Genomic DNA, 20,588 nt, shown 5'->3' on the forward strand with positions numbered 1-20,588 from the left:
GAGAAAAAAAATAAGATTTCATCCAACAGCTCAAAGGGAAAGAAAGTAATCCAAAAGGAGAAAACCTCAGAAGGGTGAACTGCATTGATTATAAGTGCTGAAAAAATGGCATTAGATAACACTCCAAATAATGATACAGAAGGACTCCAAATAAAAGGGATGAAGTACTTCCACTGGCAGTTCAGGGGGAAGAACTCCCCTATTGAAGGTAACCTGATATATCAAGGTGGGACTCAAGGACAATTTAATCAGTCTCAATTATGCTAAAGAGATGGGGGAGATAAAGTTACAGAAGATGAGACTCAGCAACACACTCACATAGCCTAGCCTTAGCGACTGAAGTATATGGATGCAGGTTCTACAGGGTAACACTTGGATTGTTTCCAAAGTCAAGAACCTTGTAAGTGCCTCAGACCTCATTTAAGGATTTTACCCTCAGGTATGAAGTATTCACAAATAGTTTGTAAATCTTCCTATCAGAAGATATCTTACCTTCCTTAATCAAAAGCAAGTATGTCAGCTATAGGAAGCAAGTTCATGGCACACATTAGATCAATTTAATGTTCAATTTTTCATCATTTATAGATCAATTCATATTTGTTCTATAAAATCAGCAAGGTTTAGGTGAAAACTTCCAAAAACAGTCACACACATTTTCACACACTACTTTGTTGTGAAAATTATTGCAAAACCTAAAGCTTCAGATTTTGAAAAATGCAACCAGCTATGGAGGTACTTAAAAAAGTTACAAAAGTGTAGTTTTAGATATCCAATACTGAAATTTTGTTTGTGATCTTTCAAAGGGAGTAATTTTATGCAGATTTCTATAGCTTCTAGAAATATGTATGTAATTCATTTATCATCTTTGATTAACACTAGGTGACATTAAAAATTTCATATGAAAATTAAAGGGGATCTTATTTCTCATGTAGGTTTACATCAATATAACCATTTGTCTCATTCAGAAGACTTACAGCAGACAGATTCAGCAGAAAGCGTCTAGCCTGTGTGCCCCTTATTTCATGCCTTCCCTAAAATTATTCCAAATTTCTTGAAACATTTAGGAATCTTGGGGAAGTCCAAGCAGTCTCCTGACTGCCGTTTTGCCTCCTAAGGGTCACAACTCGTCATGAAACAAACAGGTTCACCAAAAACTATGTTAAAAGTTGTGACACTCAAAGTATTTAGAGGCTGAAGCATACTACAAGTCCTCTGAAAGGAAGTGTACATTATGAAAATCATCAAGGTGGTGTCCCTTTTATGCCTCTGTACTGGAAGACACTTAAGAGGATTTTCAGTTTAATTTTATATATAATTATGGCTTTCATCACAGCTGAAAGATCACTGAAATACAACACATTCTTTCTATGCAGCTTTTTGAAATAGAAGAAATCACATCCACATTGTAGCATAACAGTAACTAGGGGAATGGAAACACAACACAACAAATATTTGTAAGTGCAAAGGATGCCTCATATGTAGGGATAAAAATAATTTATACCAGCATGCATAAACTCCTCATGTTTATATACGGGGGTTTTTTTGTATATTTATATTTTATATATAAGCAACCAAAATGCCATAATTTATGTCTGCTATTTTATTTGAATCCAGAAAGTGACAAAGTATCCAAGAATTATGGATCCATTATAATTACTTTCCCAGTATGAGATACAGTTCGTAATCTAGAGTATTTTTAATCCTTCTTCACTGTATGAACCCCAGGAGTTTGGAGACCTAAAACACAACTCAGAAACTCAATTTGTATTGGTTTTGCTTGTTTGGAATGCTATAGAAAGGCAATTTCTAAATATAAACAGGATAACATCTGAGACAAATGTCTTTAGCTCCTAGAATACTGGCCAAAGCTAAAGCACCTATCCTGTAAATGCCTGTACATAATAAATTCACTTAAAACTGATACTGAAATCTTACGTATCCATATCAAAGCCTAAATATTCATACCGCTTACCCAGACTGTCCTGTTCAGGTGAGTATTCTGTGTGATGCACATTTTTAAATTCTGCTAAAAAGCGGTAGCAACTAAAAAAGCTTTCCTAAAACTTCTAAATAAGAACGAAATTAAAATAATTGGTCCTGGATTAAAAAAAAAGAAAAACATAACCTCAGGCTATTTGAGACTCCAGTGGTGAAACTGAAAATGAAACTGAAGAAATTCAATCGCTGTTTTGCATAGCGTACTGAGAGTACAGATTAAACAAACAGAAACCAAAGGCTCTAAAACGCTTGAAACTTTTTGTGATAGTGTGAGTAAAGCCGTTTTTGTTTTAAACCACGATAACTGAATTGCCTTCACCTGTTGTAGGTGTGAAGGAGGGAAAAGTGCACATTTCTCGGAAACAGAGTAATTTGTCAGACTTCACAGCAGTCTTCCCAGAAACTGCAACAATTTGGGTTTTGCAGAAGGAAGGCACACACCTCAAGTTCACACTTTTTAAGAATCCACCCACATCCAAAGCTGCTTCCCGTGTGATAAACCACATGGACTATTTCAAAAACCAACTCACCTACGAAAATACTCCATTATTCTCCAGCAGAAGGGCCTCACTCATGAAAGTAGTTAAGAGCAGACTTCAGCACTGCCCTAGCCACACTGACTGTGACAAGACCCAGCTCAGCTGTAACACGGGAGGCGAGAGACTGCAGAACCACCCCGCAAAGCCGAAAGTCTACCGACACAAAAACCAGGAGGCGGCTATCCCGGTGGTTCCCAGACTTTTCAGTTGGAGACTGCCCCTCCAAACTCTTAAAAAACGCTCTCCTGCACCCTGCACGGCACAAGCAACCCCCAGGGCAGGGCCCGGCCGTCCTCAGCCGCCTCCCGCAGAGCTCCAGGCGGCCTTTGGACCCCCCCCCGGCTCCCTAAAACCGCCAACGCGCCCTCCGCACCCACCTTCCCCGGCTTTTCACCCCCACGCCTCTCTCCCCACAGCCACCCTCACCTCGCTCGGTCCGCCGCCATTAAGGGTAAGCGCCCTATTCGATCTCGGCCCCGGATTTTTTATTTATTTATTTTTTTTTTCCTCCAGGCAAAATTTGCCCGCGAAAAGCAGCGGGCTGGCGCGGATGAGGAGAAGGAAATCAATCGCTTCCTTGCTGCTTTTAATCCCGTCAGCCGGCTTTAAGCAACGCCGCCCGGGGCGCCCTGGCCGCCCGCCCGGAGCGAGCCGGCCGTGAAGGGGCAGCCCGCCCCGGCCCGCTGCTCCCCGGCCCCGGGAGGCGCCTCAGCAGAGAGGCGGGACGGGGGCCGGCCGCTACGGCCCCTCGCTGCCCGGGCCGGGCCGGGTGGTGGAGTGGGACCGGGCAGCGCGGGGTCGGCGGCCAGGCCACGGTAGGGGAGAGGGGTGAAGGCTACACACCCAGCAGGAGGCCGTCCATGTCAAAGATCAGGTGAGTGACCGGCCGCAGCGCGGAGGAGGAGGAGGAGGACATGGCGAGGCCGGAGCAGCCGGGAGCCCGCCTGGCAGCGGTGGCGCAAGCGCGGTCGTGGCGGCGGCAGGAGCCGAGGGGAGCGGGACAGCCGCGGGGCAAGGCCGGGCCGGGCCGGGCCGGGCGGAGGAGCCGTGAGGCGGTTGGGAGCGGGTGAGGGCGGAGGGCGTTGGGGCCTTCTCTGTTTGTGGTGGTGTTCTTTTCTTACAACAAAGTCCGTTTCTCTTCGTGGGGCCTCACCTGGTGGAGGACAGTTCTTTCTAAATCCCGTTCGGTGCTGCTTGCAGGAGAGAGTGGGGAGCTGCTGGCGTTGTGGCATTCTGGACGGTGTTTCCTCACAAAACTTCTGTTTGCCTGTGTGGAGGTTTAGGAGGATGATATTACCGCTGGATCACAGTTGGAGCCGTAAACAAACACCTACAAATCTATGTACAACTGTGAGGAAAGAGTAAAGTAGTGACGTGAAAACCCATCTCCTCAGGGTCGCTGAGTGCGAGAATAGTTATTTTGGGTGGGTTTTTTTCTGAAACATTCAAGAAGTTCTGAAGTTGAAGAAACAAGCCAATGATCTCGAGACGAACAAAGTCTTCCTACACGGACACATCATCTGATTTTGACTGAGCACTTGTGAGGGAAAGAGGTAACTCTCCTCATCAGTCTTCCCTTTTTTATTTTTTCTTGCAGGTAACTAACCATTGGGCATCAAGATCGTTGAAATACCACTTGCAGAAGCAGACATGACAAGAGCTGTATCAGGCTCCCAAGGTGACATTCTGGCTTGGAGATTTGTACTGCTCTGCAGTTCTGTGTGAAGGCAGTGATTAGTTGCAGCTTCACATAAGGGAAGTCCTGTCTCTCTTGTCTGTAGGTAGGCCTCTCAGCAATTCATTTTTTTTTCTGACAGTGCTTTCATTTGAATTGGCAATACTTCACCATTTTAGCAAGTTAGCGGTGGTTGTTAAAGCCCTAACTGTAGGTGTCATACAGTCATATTTGAATTTTAATTTATCCTCCTTACACGTGTTACCTACCCCCAAAACCTATCCCTTTAAAGAATCTTCACCCTATGTTTGTGAGAAATATCATAGACACAAAGTCCTCATACCTTCTCCTGTCTTGGAAATAAGAAGACAAATAAAACATCCTTGGCCTTTACTGGTATCTTTTTAATAATAAAACTTGACTTTCAAACAAAGTTTTTTGAGTTTTGGATTGGTTTTCTGAGGGGTTTTTTGTTGTTTTTTTTTTTAACTTGCCTCATTTTGTAATGATTGTTTGATAATGCTGCTTAAGCCCTGCCTATGTAGGCTAGGTAAAAGAGAGAGCACAGTGCCTTAAATGTCTTTTGAAAAAAGTCATGTGTAGTCATGACATGCATCTGTTAGTTCTTGCCTACATTTAAGAAAACGGGACCTGTGCTTCCAGATGAAGTTCTTTATTGTAACCTTACAATATGAGTGTTAAGAATGCACACAGCTGTTTTGTTTCTGCAGTAAACACTGTGCAACACGTCAATATTCCAACTTGTTTCAGACAGCAAATGTGTTAGTTTCCTTAGTAGTTCACTTAGGTGGGAGCATAGCTAGAATCAATGGAAAGGTAAAATCCTCAATACAGTATGTCCAAAAAAGTGTGACTCTGTTACAAGGAATAAAAAAATCATTACAGTAATTTCAATACTTCTAATGGTAGTATTCTGTTATTATAAGAAAGAACGCATTTCTACTGTAAGAATGCATGCTGTTGTGGCAAAAAAATTCAAGACAGTAAGTAATGAGGTTGTATGGCAGTTGTACCTGAGGTGGATTCATCCACTTTGTAATTATCAAATATTCTAAAAAACCTGTCTTTAATTGTATTTGCTGGCATAGTAACACCTGTACTTGTTAACAAGAAAAAGCTACATCAGTCAGGTATCTTGATTCATTGTTCTAATTAGAGAAAAGTATTTTGATCACAACTCCACCTTCTTCAAAAGGGGAGATGTTTACTATTATTAGCAAGTAAACCACCAGTTCATCTCAGAGAACATAAGGCTTATGCAAAACTTTTGCATATTTAAAGTGAAAATAAATCCTAAAGACAACCTTTATGAAAAAAGCCCGCAAAATTAAAGTGTAATACACAAGATGAACCTTTTAGTGTTAAGCGGTCTGTGTTACGAATCTTGCTTTGCACATTTCGAGACTTGTCAGGTTACCCGACAGGCGGATGACTTCAATTTGCTTTGGTTTACTCTGGCTCATCAGTGATAATCAGTGTTATCTTAGCTTGATTCTTCAAAGCTGCATTCAAACACAGGAAAATCTTCCCACTATAGACAAACTGTTTAGGTTTATTCAGCATGACTAAGTCTTCTTACTAACAGAATGAAATTGGGTGAAAGTCCAAGCAGAACTTCTAATTCATGGTGGAGCATAGTTTTCTAGATGCTCAAGTAAGTGAAAATGCTGATTTAAGTTTTATTTGAGCTGTCTTAAATATTTGTCTCAAACATCTCAGCAGTAGTATTTGATTGTTTTGGTGGTTTTTGTGGTTTTTTTAAGGAGTAAAACATTGAGATTGAGAAATGTGTGATTGATTTTTTTTGTTTATGACTTTTTAAAATTATTTATTTAAGCCTGTTCCAAGTGATGAGGACTTTATTTTAATAACTTTTGAGTTGTGGGAAGCATACTGTGGTGGAGGTACAATGACCATGAAGACCGATAGTTAATTATATGCTTATGAACCTGATGTGTGCTTATTGAGAAGGGTGAACTTGGCTTACTGAGATGTAGTAGTGCAGGTAGATTTGAATCCTGCAACGTCTGAAGAACACGGTTAACTTCATGTACATTTGAAAATTAATTTAACTTGCTGTCTGGGCATATACCAAAGCAGATTAATAAATCTTTGCTCAGTTTTAAATTTTTTGGTGTTGCATGGTATGTATACATGCTGGATGTCCAGGTTTTTTTATGTATATTAGCTGCCTACAGGTAGCCTTTCTTACCCCAAACAAGTCTATTTTCTCTGGCTTTGTAATAATGTGTTAAAATCACTTTGGTTTTGTTCTTACATGTGTGATAAGGTGAAAATACTCAGGTGTGTATCTATGGAGTTGTTAAGTATGCAACACAGTGTTTACATACACAGTTGTTATAACTTTTTAACCTTTGTATGTTTGTTTGGGTTTTCTTTACCTCAAAGCTAAAAAGTTTTCCACATCACTGAAACTAAGCTCTTTTCCTGGAGAGTAAAAGCTTCAGAATATGCTTAAGTGTTTTCTTAGGCAGTACATGTGACTCAAAAATTTCAGTTTCCTATTTCACTACTTCATATTGTGCTCGAAACATGGATTCATTTACATATTTTTATACCATTGATAGGAGCATCAAGCACTATGTGTTTCACACAGAAATGACTGACTTTATTTTCTTGTTCTGCAGGCGCCTTGGCAAAGAGGATAAACAGATTATAATCCATTTTGGTTTGAATATTAAAAAAGAATCTAAAGACTTGAATAAATCCAGTAATTTAAAAGCTTTCACAATGATTTACATGATCAGCTGTTAAACCTGCTATTAGTAACAAATTACTTGGAATGACTTAGAGTTAAATGTAATTTAATTCAGGTATCAGCTGAGATTCACAACAGTTGCTATAGTTGAGCCTATAAGCCCTCAGAAAATGAAATCCCTCCCAGTTCTGGATGTCACCAAACAAGAGCTTGTCACCCTAAGAATATGAATTAAGTGAATTTTATTGTTTCAGTTCGTGTTTTTATGGTTGCAAAAGGGAAAATAAGCATATGTCTTAAGGCAATTAAATAATACCATACACCTGCTGATCTAGGTCATGTTTTATTGATTTCATAAGTCAAAAGGGGAGTATATCCTCTTTAATCAGTCATGGGTCTTACAGCCCTGTAAGAGGAGAGCCATCCATTTCTGGATTTTAATACTTGCCACCAATTACAAGTGGGTTAGTTACAAAGGCGAGAAAGATGATGTGTTATGCTTCAGGAGAATAAAGTGAAGATATATGTTGGTCATCTATAAATTTAGATGAGGCACTATAAAAAGGTTCTTAAGCAGCAATGAGGGGTGAAATTCTAGAAAAGCCAACCAAGCACACGAGAGGGAACAGGGGATCTAAGATATTTTTAGATGTCAGTTGCTGTATTGATGGGATTGTACAACAGAACAAACAGTTTCTGAAGCTGGGAAACGAAGCCTTAATGCCATGCTTCAGGGCCTTTTTTTGTTTTGATTAAAGTCAGTGAGAATCATTTTCTCTCCTCTGTGGCTTGTGAATTAGCTTTTTGACATCATTTTTGCTCTTCCGGTAAAATATTGGCTACACACAGGCAAAGTGTTCAGGTGATGAGCAGTGTCATTGTAATTGAAGTCCTGAAGTGCTTAATGGGTGGGGTCCTGCTTAGCCTTAAACTATCAGAAAGATTAGGACAGAAGAGATTGCATCCCCAGATAAGATCTGAAGTGTTGTATCTTGGTTCACTTTTCCTGTGTGATATGGGCTTCGTCTGTAGGATCATTTGCAACTTTTATTTATTTATGTAACTTTCCATTGTTGCAGGAGCCTAAAATATTAGTTATGCTCTTGGTTTTCTTTCTTGTCTGCATGTAAATTTTATGGCTATATTTTTTCATGTTACTATAGTTTGATTGTTACAGATTGTAGGAAAAATTTTGTATTTGTAGTGCCCTGTGGAATACACATTCTGTCAATCTTCCTGAACAAGACATCTATCACTTGGTTGCTGGCAATAAAGGTGGAACTGAATGCAGTCACCCTTCCAGTAGTCCCTTTCAGTCTTGTGTTCCTAAGCTCAACTTCTTCAAAGGCTGCAGTAATTACATCTATAGATGGAAAAGAGAGAAGGAATTGTGATTCTCGGGGTCACAAGGTCTCTAAGCCACTGATCCGTGATGTTCCACATTCAGGTTTCATGTGCGTATTCCCCTCTCAGCATGCAACAATCGGTTGAATCTCCAGAGCTCATTCTGCCTGCTTTGTGGGTGCGTGCCCTTACAATTTTGCATGTCCAGAAGGGTCGAGCAGAGATGAATGACCTTGCTGACAGCCCAGAATGTCTACATGATCAGAGTAAACAAGCTGTAAGCCTAGGTAGTGCAGGGAGACTGTTGGAGGCCAGCTACTGTACAGTACCACAACCTTCCTTTTTTTGCAGTGATTTTAGCAGTCCGAGTGTGTAGATCTATCTAGCCAGAGAAGCTGTAACACCATGCTGGAACTTATGAAGTAGCAACACTGATCAGGAAGCAGAAGTGGTGGGGAGGGAGAGAAGAGGAGACAGTGCCAAGCAGTTTGCCAGCTGCTGCTTGAGTCCCCATTGCAGCTGAGTTGTATTACATGTATAGGTTGTTCTTGACTAGGGGAGTTGGGACTTTTTCTTGGCTGCAGGAGTTAGTGTACCCCCCAACCAAGTCATAATTCCATTTTTGGCATTCTTTTCTTCCCTCCTGAAGCTACTGCCCTGTCTTCCTCCCTACATGTCAGGCACGCAAACATGTTGGCTGTTGTGGACAGCCAATGTCAAATATGCTCTGTGAGCACTAGCATGTAGGGCGCTGACTAAGTTTTGGGTGAGGAAATAGTCCCTTCATTAGGTTGTCCACCTACTTTAACTTAAGCATGTTTACATACCTTGAGGAATTAGGTTCAGTGTGCTATAACAAAATAGATGAGAAAATGATGTAGCCTTATTTCTTATTTTATACTTTGAACTAAAATTTTCTTAGCAGAAGCTCAATTACAGATGCTTGTTCTCATAAAACATTTGTAAAACAAGAAACACCACTTGTAAATACTGATACAGTTAGTATCAGGGATACGTAGAAGGAAGCATTGTAGTCCCAGTGCTGTCAAGCCAGTGAGACTGAGAGTTTTTTTTTTTTTTTTTTTTTTTTTCCCCTAAGCCAACTAGCTCTACCTACTAAGTGCATCTTGAACATTTCATCTTGGGTTCTGTAAGGTGAATGATGCTCACAGTGACACTGCAGGATTGAAAGATTCCTAGACTTCCATTTCATGTAGTTACATATAGGTAAGACCACAAGAGACGTTCAAGATCTGGATTAATTCTCTGATACAGAATTGTATATGCTTAAAATCTCTGTCCAGACATTATGCCTAAGATTTTCTAAATCTTTCAGTGAATCTTTTGCTCTACTGGGATATCCGATGTTCTTCCTCTACTTGTCTTTTTCTTTTTTTTCTTTTTTTTTGATTTAAGAAATTTCATTCCTTTAACCTTTCCTCATAAGTTATGCTTTCTGAAGCTTTTAGTGTTTTGATTGCTCTTTGGGATTCTAGTTTTTCTGTATTCTTAGAGAAGTCCAGCACTCGGGTGTGTTTTTGTAGCTGTGGGTTTTATAAGTGACAAAAAGAAAGGCCATCTTTTGCTAATAGGCTGTCATCTTAGTCCAAGATACAGCATACCTTTGAATTAACATAAGAACTGAATTACCATTTTTGTCATAGTTTTATTTTGGTCACTAATGAATGATTTGTAATTCTTACAAATATTTTTTACTACTGCTGCCTAGTCACATTGTTCACCATTTTGTACCAAACCAAAAGCTGAAAACTTTTGTTGCCACTTGTCCAATTTAAAATTTTCTCTATGGATCACTTCTAGCTGTATCCTCGTTAATTAATAACAGTCAATATTATACTTCACTGAGAGACATCAGTGGCAACATATCTAGCCCATGAAGAGCTTACTACCTCTTCATACAGTTTGAAAGATTTTTCTGTATTTTTAAGTATGAAAAATTACTGTCTTGCAAGCCTGATGAGGCAGATATCTGCAAGAAGCTGTGTTACAGAGTGAATTGTTGTATCAGTGTTTCCAAAATGTGGCATGTGTCATTTAGACCAGTGGCTGCTACAAGCGATAGAGAAAGAGTATTATGTTAATGACCACGTTTGACAGCCTGGCTCCATAATCTGTTTTTCACTTACTTTTCCTTTTTAGGCCAACAAGTGTGCCCTCATCTAGAAAAATTAGACTAATGCAATTTTCCAAAAGCTATTAGCAAGACTTCTAATATTAAGATGGCTGTATATCCTAATTAAGTAGGTTCTGCAGTCCAGAGACTAGCCACCTTGAGTTGTAGTCATGAAATGAGCTAGGGTTAGAACGTATTCTTGAGTTGCAGAGCTCGGAGGAAAGCCTGCGTGCTTCAGGAAGCACAGAGTTTCACTCAGTGTATGTCACTCTTGTCACTGAATCTCTACCAGTGTTTTCTGGGGTGGTGTCTGCAGTAAAGCTTTTTAAAGTTGGTGGAAATACGTAAACCCTTGCCCACTTGCAATTTTTAATATATTTAGCTGGATGATTGTTGCTTTTTGAAGGACCTGACAAAGGGTGGGGACCTGCATATTCATTTGCTTTTTCTGTCTTCATCACATCCAGGAAATATAATAAACTACATTATCTAGTAGATCCAATGAAATATATATTTCCTGTCTGTTCAAGCCCATCTTTAAAGAAAGATCCTGTTCTGTTTGTCTCTTGAGGTAACTTAGACAAGTATTATTTGATAAGCAGAAACTATGGCTATAACGACTACAAAATCTGGATCTTTAGTCTTACATGGCATAGCCCATATGTTCTTCCAGCTAAACTCCTGTATGTAACTCTTAACTAAAGTTAAGCACAACTATGAAAAAAACCCCACCAAATTATCAGAATCATTAGTCACTGAGTTCCATAAATAAAAGCCATTGTGACTTCCTCAGAACTGTACAAAGTCCTCTGCAATCCACAGATTTCACAAGTTCATACAATGATTCTCCTACATCCTTCAGGATAACTACACAGCTACAGAATTTTTAGAGTAAAACTTGTCACTGGTATTTTTGGACTAAGCCAAAGAATGAATCAAGTTTAAACATCTTTTTTCAGTGAAGTTTTTTCAGTGAACATCTGTTTTCTTCAGTTGTTGCAGAATGAATATCCTCTAACATCCAATAATCCAATTTGTACAAAGACCCTAGGAGCAGCAGGGCTGTATCTTTTAATTCTGGATATGTGTGACTTTCAGAAACATGTTCTGAAATTAGCTAAGTTCCTTGGGTTTTACTATGATAAGAGAAATTAATATCTTTTGTTCCATTTTTAGCTCTGTAACTGATGTATTTCATTTGAATCCCTGTTAAATACAAGTTTGTATTAGCAGATTTATGTGGAAGCATAAGCATTTAGATGTGCCCCAGCATTCAGCCAGGCTAACACAGCAGTGTATCATGTTTGTTTTTACAAGGATGTATGTACTGTACCTGGTAGATGAACAATTAGTGGTGTGATTAAGTTTGATTATAAACTTCTAAAGCTTTGGCAGAGATGTTTTGATGAACAGAGACAAAAGGTCTGCCTCACTGCAGCTCTGCCCTTCCACTAGATTCCAGTAAATCCAGTCATGCAGCCTTCTATCTCCTTTTCTTCCCAAACTCTATTTAAAAAATAATTTCCTTTACCAATTTGATGAATTGAACTCTGGTATACACATGAATGTTCATATATAAATGAGTAGTTACTGTCTCCCACTTGGTGACCAGAAGACCAAAGTATCTTAAAAAAACAGTGTTTCTAACAAATTATGAAAGAAAAAAACAAAGTTGGACTCTGTGTTCATATCCATGTGGGAAAAAAACAAACCACCAAAACACCTATTGATCAAAGCAGATAATATAATCCATTAAACAACACAGATCTGTTCCATATCATTGGAGAATACATTACTGGGTAACAGAGTACCCTATTTACCGTAGCCTAAATGCAGCCTCCCTGTTAGCATTTCAGTTTTCCGTCCTACTTATGCTTTGAAGTCACTGAGTAATTTTCACTGTAGTACCCTTTAGTGATTTCTAATCAAACATGGAGAAGAAAACCAAACAAAGAGAAACCCTCAGCTCAGTCTTCATTCAGTGCTCAGATTTGGATAGGAGAGGGGGAGGATGTTTGGTTTTTTGCTCATTAACTCATCACAGTTTTTTGCATAGTGTTTTAGTTAGAATGAATAGCTCTTTTTTACACTGCATTTTGGTTTTCCGTATGAAACACCTTGAATTATCATGTTAATTAGCACAGACAAGTCTTCTTTTCCTTTAATCCGTCTTTATTTTGGCGTCCTTGTTTTATCGCTACTTTCTTCTAATTTACATGATTACAAGTTTTTGAGTTAATGTTGGTTAATAATAATTGGTTTTAATAAAATTTATTGTAAGTAAATATTCTACATTTCTGAAGAGTTGCAGTGTATGTACATAAGAAACTTGGTGAAATACAAATATTCTTGTTTTGCTAATGGATGTTGCATCTCATCTGTTGTATCTCATACTGTTTATGCCTATATGAAGGATTTTTTTCTCAGTACCTTCTAAAATATGATTTATCTAAAAATATGATAATCAAATAGATTAAAAACTAGTGGTTATTTATTTTAGGGAGGTTGACAAGATTTTTTAAAATTGTCTTTTTTTTCACTTGTTAATGCTTTCAACAACTGCAAGACAATAGATGCAGAGTTCTTCAAAGGTTTAAGATAGAGCTAGCATTTCCTATTTGTATTTGAGACAGAGCAAAGGTTGGCAATTTAAAATTGTTTCAAAGTTGTTACAGTACAATGTTATTTTAAAGTAGAAGGAGGAAAAATGCAGGAGAAAAGCTCTGAACAAGCTGTACTGATCAGTTTCTTGAACCACAGAAAAAACGTAATTTAAACTTTGCATTTAGACAGCTGTTCAAAAACATTGGTTCAGTTTGATTTCTCCCAGTCATTGTTAGCTTCAATATTTTGCCTGGAAAAAAAAGTAAAATTTTATATTTAAAATGTAAGACTTGGATTCTTTTAAGTTTCATTGGCATCAGTTGTCACACATCTTTGGACATGCATCTTTCTCTTCCTGATCAAGTTTCCTTGTGATAAATACATAAATTGGGGTGGAGGGAGGAGGATAATACATAAACCAGCTAACACTTTTCAAAGTTTAACGAATGATTTTTCATATTAGGGTCCTTGACTTCCTGGGAGCAGTGATTTTCTGGGAGCACATACAGTTTCTAGGGAAATGCATAATGAGCAAACCAGGATGGGCTATGGTGTACAGTGTTTATATAGGGAGAATCTCTAAATAGTTCTGTGCAGTCAGTGGAAAAGTTTGAAAAACGCTGATCTTAAATGATGCTTAAAAAGGTGTTTTAATGCAGTTTCTCAGAAGTTGCTATGTAGATATTCCGCAGGAGCCCTTACCATGTGTGCAGAAGGCAGAAATGTACCTGAGATTTTGGCACTGCCCTTGTTTTCCAAAAATATGATCCAAAGTCACTAGCATTTGAAAAGCCTAACAGAACTTCAGCAACAAACAAAAACAAGTGTCTTGGTTAGGCATGTGTATATATGCATTATGAAAACATGTTGAGATTATTTCCTACTAGTGAAGGTACTGTCTTATTAAGAAATATTGTCGGTGATAAAAAGAAGTTGCCTTTTTCAGTGTTGTCCTTCTCTCTTCCCCTATACCTTTCTGTTTCAGTTCACTTGACTGGACTTTGTACCCATTTATCAGCAATAAGTGTACAGCCATCTTGTTTGAAAACTAGAGGCAGAAACTGACACAATTCCGTGCTGCAAGGTAAAATGCCCCTCCTGCCCCTAAGTTTGTCCTTTATATAGTTTCACTGTAAACATAAAGGTTATATGTAGTTGGAGTTCATATTCTTTCACAGCTCAAAGCAAGTTCTTCATAACAGGAAATTAGCAATTTTGAGAAGTAATAACATATGCAGTGTTGTCTTTTCCTCATTAACCTTAATACAATGTATTTTATATAAGAAAGAAAAAAATGATGCTAATACTGTCTACTCTTGTCTGTAAGATACTATCAGCTGTAGTAGAAAATTATTTTGTAACAAAATGCACTTCATTATTAAGTATTGCAGTAGAGTAGAACATTCTCTGCCTGCAATGGGTTAAAAAGGTGTAAGTTTTACTTGAATTGTGAAAGCATTTTGAACAGAAAAGAAAGGAGGGTGTTTGTGAACTAGAACATTTTCCAGCTGTGCAATGGTGGTTTTTCTCTTACCACTTAAGCTCTGGTTGTTTAAAAAGTAATGATAAAAGTGTATGTAATTTTGATTACGAACTCTGTTTCAAGAATCAGATGGAAATGAATTCTTAAATAGTTTTGGAGGGCGTTAGGTTCTGAAATAAGCTTGTAGTTTTGAAGTGACTCTGGTTTATGTGCAGTGTATGTAATCTGACAAAATCTGTTTGATTCAAAGGTGGAAACCTGCAAGACTTAACTGTAACTGTTTAAGTGGTATTAATAAATCTAATATCTTCCTTTGTAATCTCATACACATCCAACCTGCTAACTGGGGGTAAACACAGCTACTGAAGGGCCAGTATCTGTAAGAGGTATCACTGAGATAGTATGGCAAGGAATAATAGAGAAAGAGAAAAGATAAGGAAAAATCGTCACTTCTGAATAGGTTGTATCTGCCAGGCTTATACAGAAAGACTACATTTGGGCAACCACGCTGAGACAAGAAGAAGGAAGATGAAAGAGGAGAAGCCTATTTAACCAAAACAAGTGTTGAACAGAATCTGACCCGGCATACTGCTTGCTATGCAGTTTTGTAATGACTCGTTAATAATATGGATTCCATACATCCTGTTTACTCATAAACAAATCTTCTCTTCTGCCCTGAGGGTTCTCTCTAGGTGGATTTTAGTAAGTGCAGACCTGTATCTAGGTGTTAAATCCCTGTCAGACCAGCAGCTGAGGGTGTCTTAATACCAGGAGAGCCACGGTAGCCAATAGGGAGCACTGTATACTGCTTGCTGGTGGAAGAACGTGTGTTGTGGGGAGAGGAGTCGTGGAGGAGGCAAGCAGAGATGCAGCAGCATCAAGAGTATTAATGGTAGAGTGGTAGTCATAATAGGAGTACCTGGGCAAGCAGAATTGGAGGCGTCGAGGAGCTGCATCAAAGAGGTATTCAGTCCGAGTTTGGATTGATGGCACATTAATATGGGATTTTTGAGTAGGAAGGGGTTTGGAATAGGGTAGGACATGGTTTAGAAAGATTAGAATTGCAGAAGAGTTTGTGGGGTGGCTTCTTGATTGAATGAGAGGAAATTTGGGGATGAGGAGGAATGAAATAAAATTAGTTGAGGGTGAGAAAAGGGGTGGGAGGAAGACAAGACATTTGAGATGGATTGTTAAGTTCTTAACAAGAATTGTGGCTATGGCACTCGGAGCTGTGAACATAGAAGTTTGAACTGCTTCAAGTTCACAAAGATAGTGATACTGTATTTTTTTATAGCCTGGACAAAAGTTTTAAATTTGAGAGGTAATGGTATAAAAATGGCCTCATCTTTTTTCTGCCATGCTAAAGAATCAGTTGATCAGCCATACTCATAAGGAAATCTTAGGGCACAGAGCTTAGACAGTCCTGTTTTCCTCTGACATTGTCTTAAACTAGCCAGATTGGTGGTTGTATGGTTTTGTATGCAAACATACTTTCTGCAGGAATCTCTAGTGTTGCAAAATTTATTTCATTAGAAGTCAAAGTCAGTAAACTAGAAGGCTTCTTTATCCTCTTTTTCGTCTTTTTTTTGGTAATGTTTATATTCTGCACTGCTGACAGAACTGGCAACTATGATAAAGAAAATTAGAAACTGTTGACATGGATTAGTCATTTATAAAGGTTAATCTTAGCTTTGTAAGAAACATCACGTCTCCAGTTCATATATGTTATTATAATAGACAACTGGATATGTTGTCTAATAACAGCAGTAAAGTATTAGTCCTGAAAAATGCATGTTGGACAGAGGGAGTGGTATGTTCTTTTTCACTAATGAACAGAATCCATCCTTTAAAAACATAAGGTTGTGTCATAGCTAAAGGCACAGAGTGAAGGAAAATGCGCTTTCTTAAAAACTTGTTTAAAGACAATCTGGTATGATTGAAAAAGCATGTTAGTCATTTCAAACATACTTGCAGCATGCTCCAGTCCAGACCAAAAGATAATGAGACCCCAGAGCTATTATTGGGAAACTGTTCAAATGCTAAAAGGAGGTTAATATGGGTGTACCACAAGAAAATGTGTACAGCAAGATGCCTTTTTGGAATACTTTTTATATTTATTTATGCTCTTGAAATGTGTTGTGGTTTAACCCCAGCCAGCAACTAATCACCATGCAGCTGCTTGCTCACTTACCCCCGACTCAGAGGGATGGGGGAGAGAATCAAAAAAAAAAAAGTAAAACTCGTGGGTTGAGATAAGAACAGTTTAATAGGACAGAAAATAAGAAAATAATAATAATGGTAATAATAATAGTAATAAAATGACAATGATAATAATAAAAGAATTGGAATATACAAAACAAGTGATGCACAATGCAATTGCTTTACTTGCTGACCGATGCCCAGTCAGTTCCTGAGCAGTGATCCACCCCCAGCCTACTCCCCCAGTTTCTATACTGGACATGACATCCCATGGTATGGAATACCCCTTTGGCCAGTTTGGGTCAGCTGTCCTGGCTGTGTCCCCTCCCAACTTCTTGTGCCCCTCCAGCCTTCTTGCTGGCTGGGCAGGAGAAGCTGAAAAATCCTTGACTTAGTCTAAACTCTGCTGAGCAACAACTGAAAACATCAGTGTGTTATCAACATTCTTGTCATACTAAATCCAAAACATAACACTATACCAGCTACTAGAAAGACAATTAACTCTATCCCAACTGAAACCAGGACAAAATGTCGTACAAAGTAAGGTGAAAATGAAGTGAATTACTATAGTCTTGAGCTAATGATAATTTTCATTCATTTTCTCGTGTTGGGATTTTGCCTCTTAGCTCCTATGTGCGAAGGGATTGTGTTCTGATTTAACAGCAAAAATTTCCAAGTTTCCTAGAGTCCCTATGAAAGAGAGAAAGAATGAACTATACAAAAGAAGGGGAAGGGGAGGGAAGGAGCAAGAGTTTTCTACTCACACAGGGCGGAAAGAACCTGGATACTTTGTGGGTTACATTGCTGTTTTTCCTGTATTGCTGTAATACAATATATGCATTTCTACACACTTTGTTCGAGATACCTTTTTTCCTGCCAGACTCTAAGGACCCGCCTAGCCTCTTCTTGTATTGTAGGCAGATATTTTTAGTCTTAGAATTATTTGCTGTTTCAGATACCCTTCATTTTAAGACTTTCATTCTAATTGTTGCCCAATCCTATGATGTTTAAATTCTGTCCGTTGAATATTTTGCCAAGCTAAGTATATTCACAATTTATATTTTTACTTTTTTTCTTGATGGGGAAGTAAGTCAGCTATTCCTTTGTATACTTACTGAAATTAGTAAATTATTAAATCTTTGGAATTGGGATAAAAGGTTGGCTATTGTATATGCCTTACTTTGTAAATGTCTTTGCCCTTTGGCTTGCACATTTTTTAGAAGATTCTGATCTATGTAGTTTGCAGTCAGGCAGCTACATAACCACTACACAGCTCATAATCCTTCTTTTCCTGGTTGTACAAGTGTTCTTTCCAGGATAAATATTTTCCTGGTTTGTAAGACTTCCTTATTTCATGATCCATGTCTTTTGTTTCCAAGTCTGTTTTCCAATAATTGTATTTGATTTTAAAGCTCTTTTGTACTTTTAGGGTTTACAGTGATTAAAGCTAGGGGAGTGTCCCTGCATTAGCACTGGTTAGAAAATAGCTTACCACCTTACTGTTTTTATATATATATATTTTTATATATATATATATATTTCTGAAGCTCTTTTTCACCATGTTAGTTGGGGCAAAATAAAAATTATGAATGGATAATTCTATTATCTTTGTTCTAATTTTGCATTAGGTCTTAAAGAGGGATTTGGGGGTAATCTTTTAACCCTGTTCAAAATAACATAGTAAAAATATCTCCTTGCCCAAAAGAACAACAGAAGTCATTTGCTTTCACCTAGTAAATGCTAAATAAGCTATTTTTCTGGGTGTAAAGGAGAACAACTTCATTTTGAAATTGTGACATTTTAAAAAACTTTTTTTGCTTTAAAATTTCTTTTTTTTTCTACTAGAAATGATTTTGTCAAAAAAATTCCAAACAATTTTTCATGAGACATATTCATTGCTATTTGCAGACTAAGGACGTACCATTCCCTGAATATTAGTTGTATGATACAGGTAACAAAAAACCTTTTCCTTTGTTTTAAAAACTGTAGAGAAGGAATTTGTTCTCCAATAAGCAGCTACACTTACTTATTTTAAATGTCTCTTACTTGTGCAAATGAAGAGGAAGGAGAAGCTATTCTTTAATGTCTTGTGAGCCTCCTGCTTACACCAGCAACACCGTAAATCAGCTGAGCTCAAACTGAATTGTTTTTTACTTAAAAAGCTTTTCCATTTCTTTCCCTGGTGGAAGGCTCACATTTAGAATCTGGATGGATTGGATCACAGCAAAGAAACTTTGGGTTAGTGGTAATCGATGAAAGTAATTTGCAATTGGATCCATTCATCCCTTTTCATTTTAAGTGTGGTGGGTTGGCCCTGGCTAACAGCCAAGCGCCCACACAGTCCCTTCCCCTTCCCTTTCCCCTTTAGATGGGGGAGAAAATAGGAGGAGTAAGGGTGAGAAGACTCATGGGTTGAAATAAAGACAGGGAAATCACTTACCAAGTACTGCTGTGGGCAGAACGACGTGGGGAGTTTAACTTAATTTATGGCCAGCTAGCATAAATATTTAATTACTGATTGGGGTATTGGGAAACAACAAAAAAGGACAAACACTTAAACATGCCAGAAAAACACCTTTCTCCCCGCTTTCCCCAGCTCACCTTCAGGTTCCTCTCCTCCACCGTCCTGGTGCCCCCTTCACACTTTCCCTCCAGACATCTCCTCCCGCCGGCTGCGCTCGGTCCCCTCCGCGAGGCAGTGGGTGCCACGGGAGGACGACGTCAGGGTTCGGCCGTTTCCCTCCACCGCTCCTTGTTGCTCGCTTTTTTCCTGTCCTCTGGCGTGGGCCCTCCTTGGGCCGCAGCCCCCTTGGGCACCGACCTGCTCCGGTGTGGAGCACCTCCTGCCACCCCAGCCTTGTTGTTCCTTCCTCCTCCCATCACCCTTCTCTCTGGTCCTTCCTCCCCAGTGTTTTTTGCCCTTAAATATGTTCCCCACGGTGCCACCATCTTGGCTCGTGGGTCTAGCTGTGTCCTGCGGTGGGTCCCTTGCAGAGCCGGCTGGAGGTGACTGTGTTTGACACAGGGCAGCCCCTGGTCCCTTCTCACAGAGGGCCCCCCTGCCGACACATTGACACCCGCACCAAGACATGACCATGAAAAAGTGGTGGTGGTTTCAGTAACCCAGTAAACTCAGATAATCCAAATACACATACAAGTGATATTTTGTTTTGAGAAACATGGGAGGTGTGTTTTTTTTCTTATAGTTTAATGTTTTTTCTAATACGTGTTCTTTCCAATTGTGTTTCTGGGAAAGAACGCAAAGGTTGGACATCAGCAATAGTCCAGACACAACCATTTCTTTTCAGTTAGTTTACGTGCCTTCGAATACAGCCATTCTCAGTCTCTGCAATGGGACAGATTGAACAGCTCCTTGTGGACAAACAAGAGGGCTGCTCGCAGTACCCCTTCCTCAGTCAAATGGTCTGAGTATATCTATCTCGTGTGATAAGTACGCTATTGCTTTCTCTTCTCCTACCCTTTATGTGACAGGACAAGCATGTGCATCGCTGTCCCACAATGAGAATGAACGCTTCCCCGCGGTGTGGTGGTGGTCAGGGGAACTTGTCCGATACTTGCGCATGTGAGTAGGTGTGTTCCAGTGACATGACCAAAATGTACACTATCTGTGTGAATTTCTGGACAGTGACCATGCACGTTGACAGACTTGTTCTTGTTTTATTTCAGAAGCCAAAGTGTTTTTTCTTTTGTGATGGGGACCTCATGAAAGAAGGTAACAGGTTCTGTTTTGGTTGCCTTGCGTGTGTGTAGCCCTTAGGGAAGAGGCCAGCAGGGAGTAGGCTGAGCTCACCGTCTCTTGGTTGGTCACCTCTCACAACAGTTTCCTTGCAATATCATCTGGCTTGAGTAAC

At 39.1% G+C, this 20,588-nt stretch overlaps 2 protein-coding genes across 10 annotated transcripts in view; one reads left to right on the forward strand and one right to left on the reverse strand.

Annotated features, from left to right (window-relative positions):
• Positions 1-3,540, reverse strand: part of PUDP (pseudouridine 5'-phosphatase) — a 72,616-nt gene extending 69,076 nt beyond the window's left edge. The window contains exon 1 of one of the 2 annotated variants that reach the window (XR_012654421.1): positions 3,381-3,540. Coding sequence is in view for 1 of the 2 variants with exons in the window: in XM_075057604.1 (XP_074913705.1) it covers positions 3,381-3,453 (73 nt within the window). In the remaining variant the exon portion in view is untranslated. The remainder of the gene's footprint in view (positions 1-3,380) is intronic. The other variant, XM_075057604.1, reaches the window with a different exon arrangement.
• STS (steroid sulfatase) overlaps positions 2,985-20,588 on the forward strand; it is a 113,783-nt gene continuing 96,179 nt past the window's right edge. The window contains exons 1-4 of one of the 8 annotated variants that reach the window (XM_075057597.1): positions 2,985-3,411; positions 4,135-4,318; positions 14,020-14,118; positions 20,209-20,299. In XM_075057597.1, coding sequence (XP_074913698.1) covers positions 20,298-20,299 — 2 coding nt within the window. In that variant the 5' untranslated portion in view covers positions 2,985-3,411; positions 4,135-4,318; positions 14,020-14,118; positions 20,209-20,297. Of the gene's footprint in view, positions 3,412-4,072; positions 4,091-4,134; positions 4,319-14,019; positions 14,119-20,208; positions 20,300-20,588 lie in introns of those variants that run through there. The other 7 variants (XM_075057598.1, XM_075057599.1, XM_075057601.1 and 4 more) reach the window with 7 other exon arrangements.

This window comes from Buteo buteo, chromosome 25, assembly GCF_964188355.1.
Source record: "Buteo buteo chromosome 25, bButBut1.hap1.1, whole genome shotgun sequence".
NCBI classification, from domain to species: domain Eukaryota; kingdom Metazoa; phylum Chordata; class Aves; order Accipitriformes; family Accipitridae; genus Buteo; species Buteo buteo.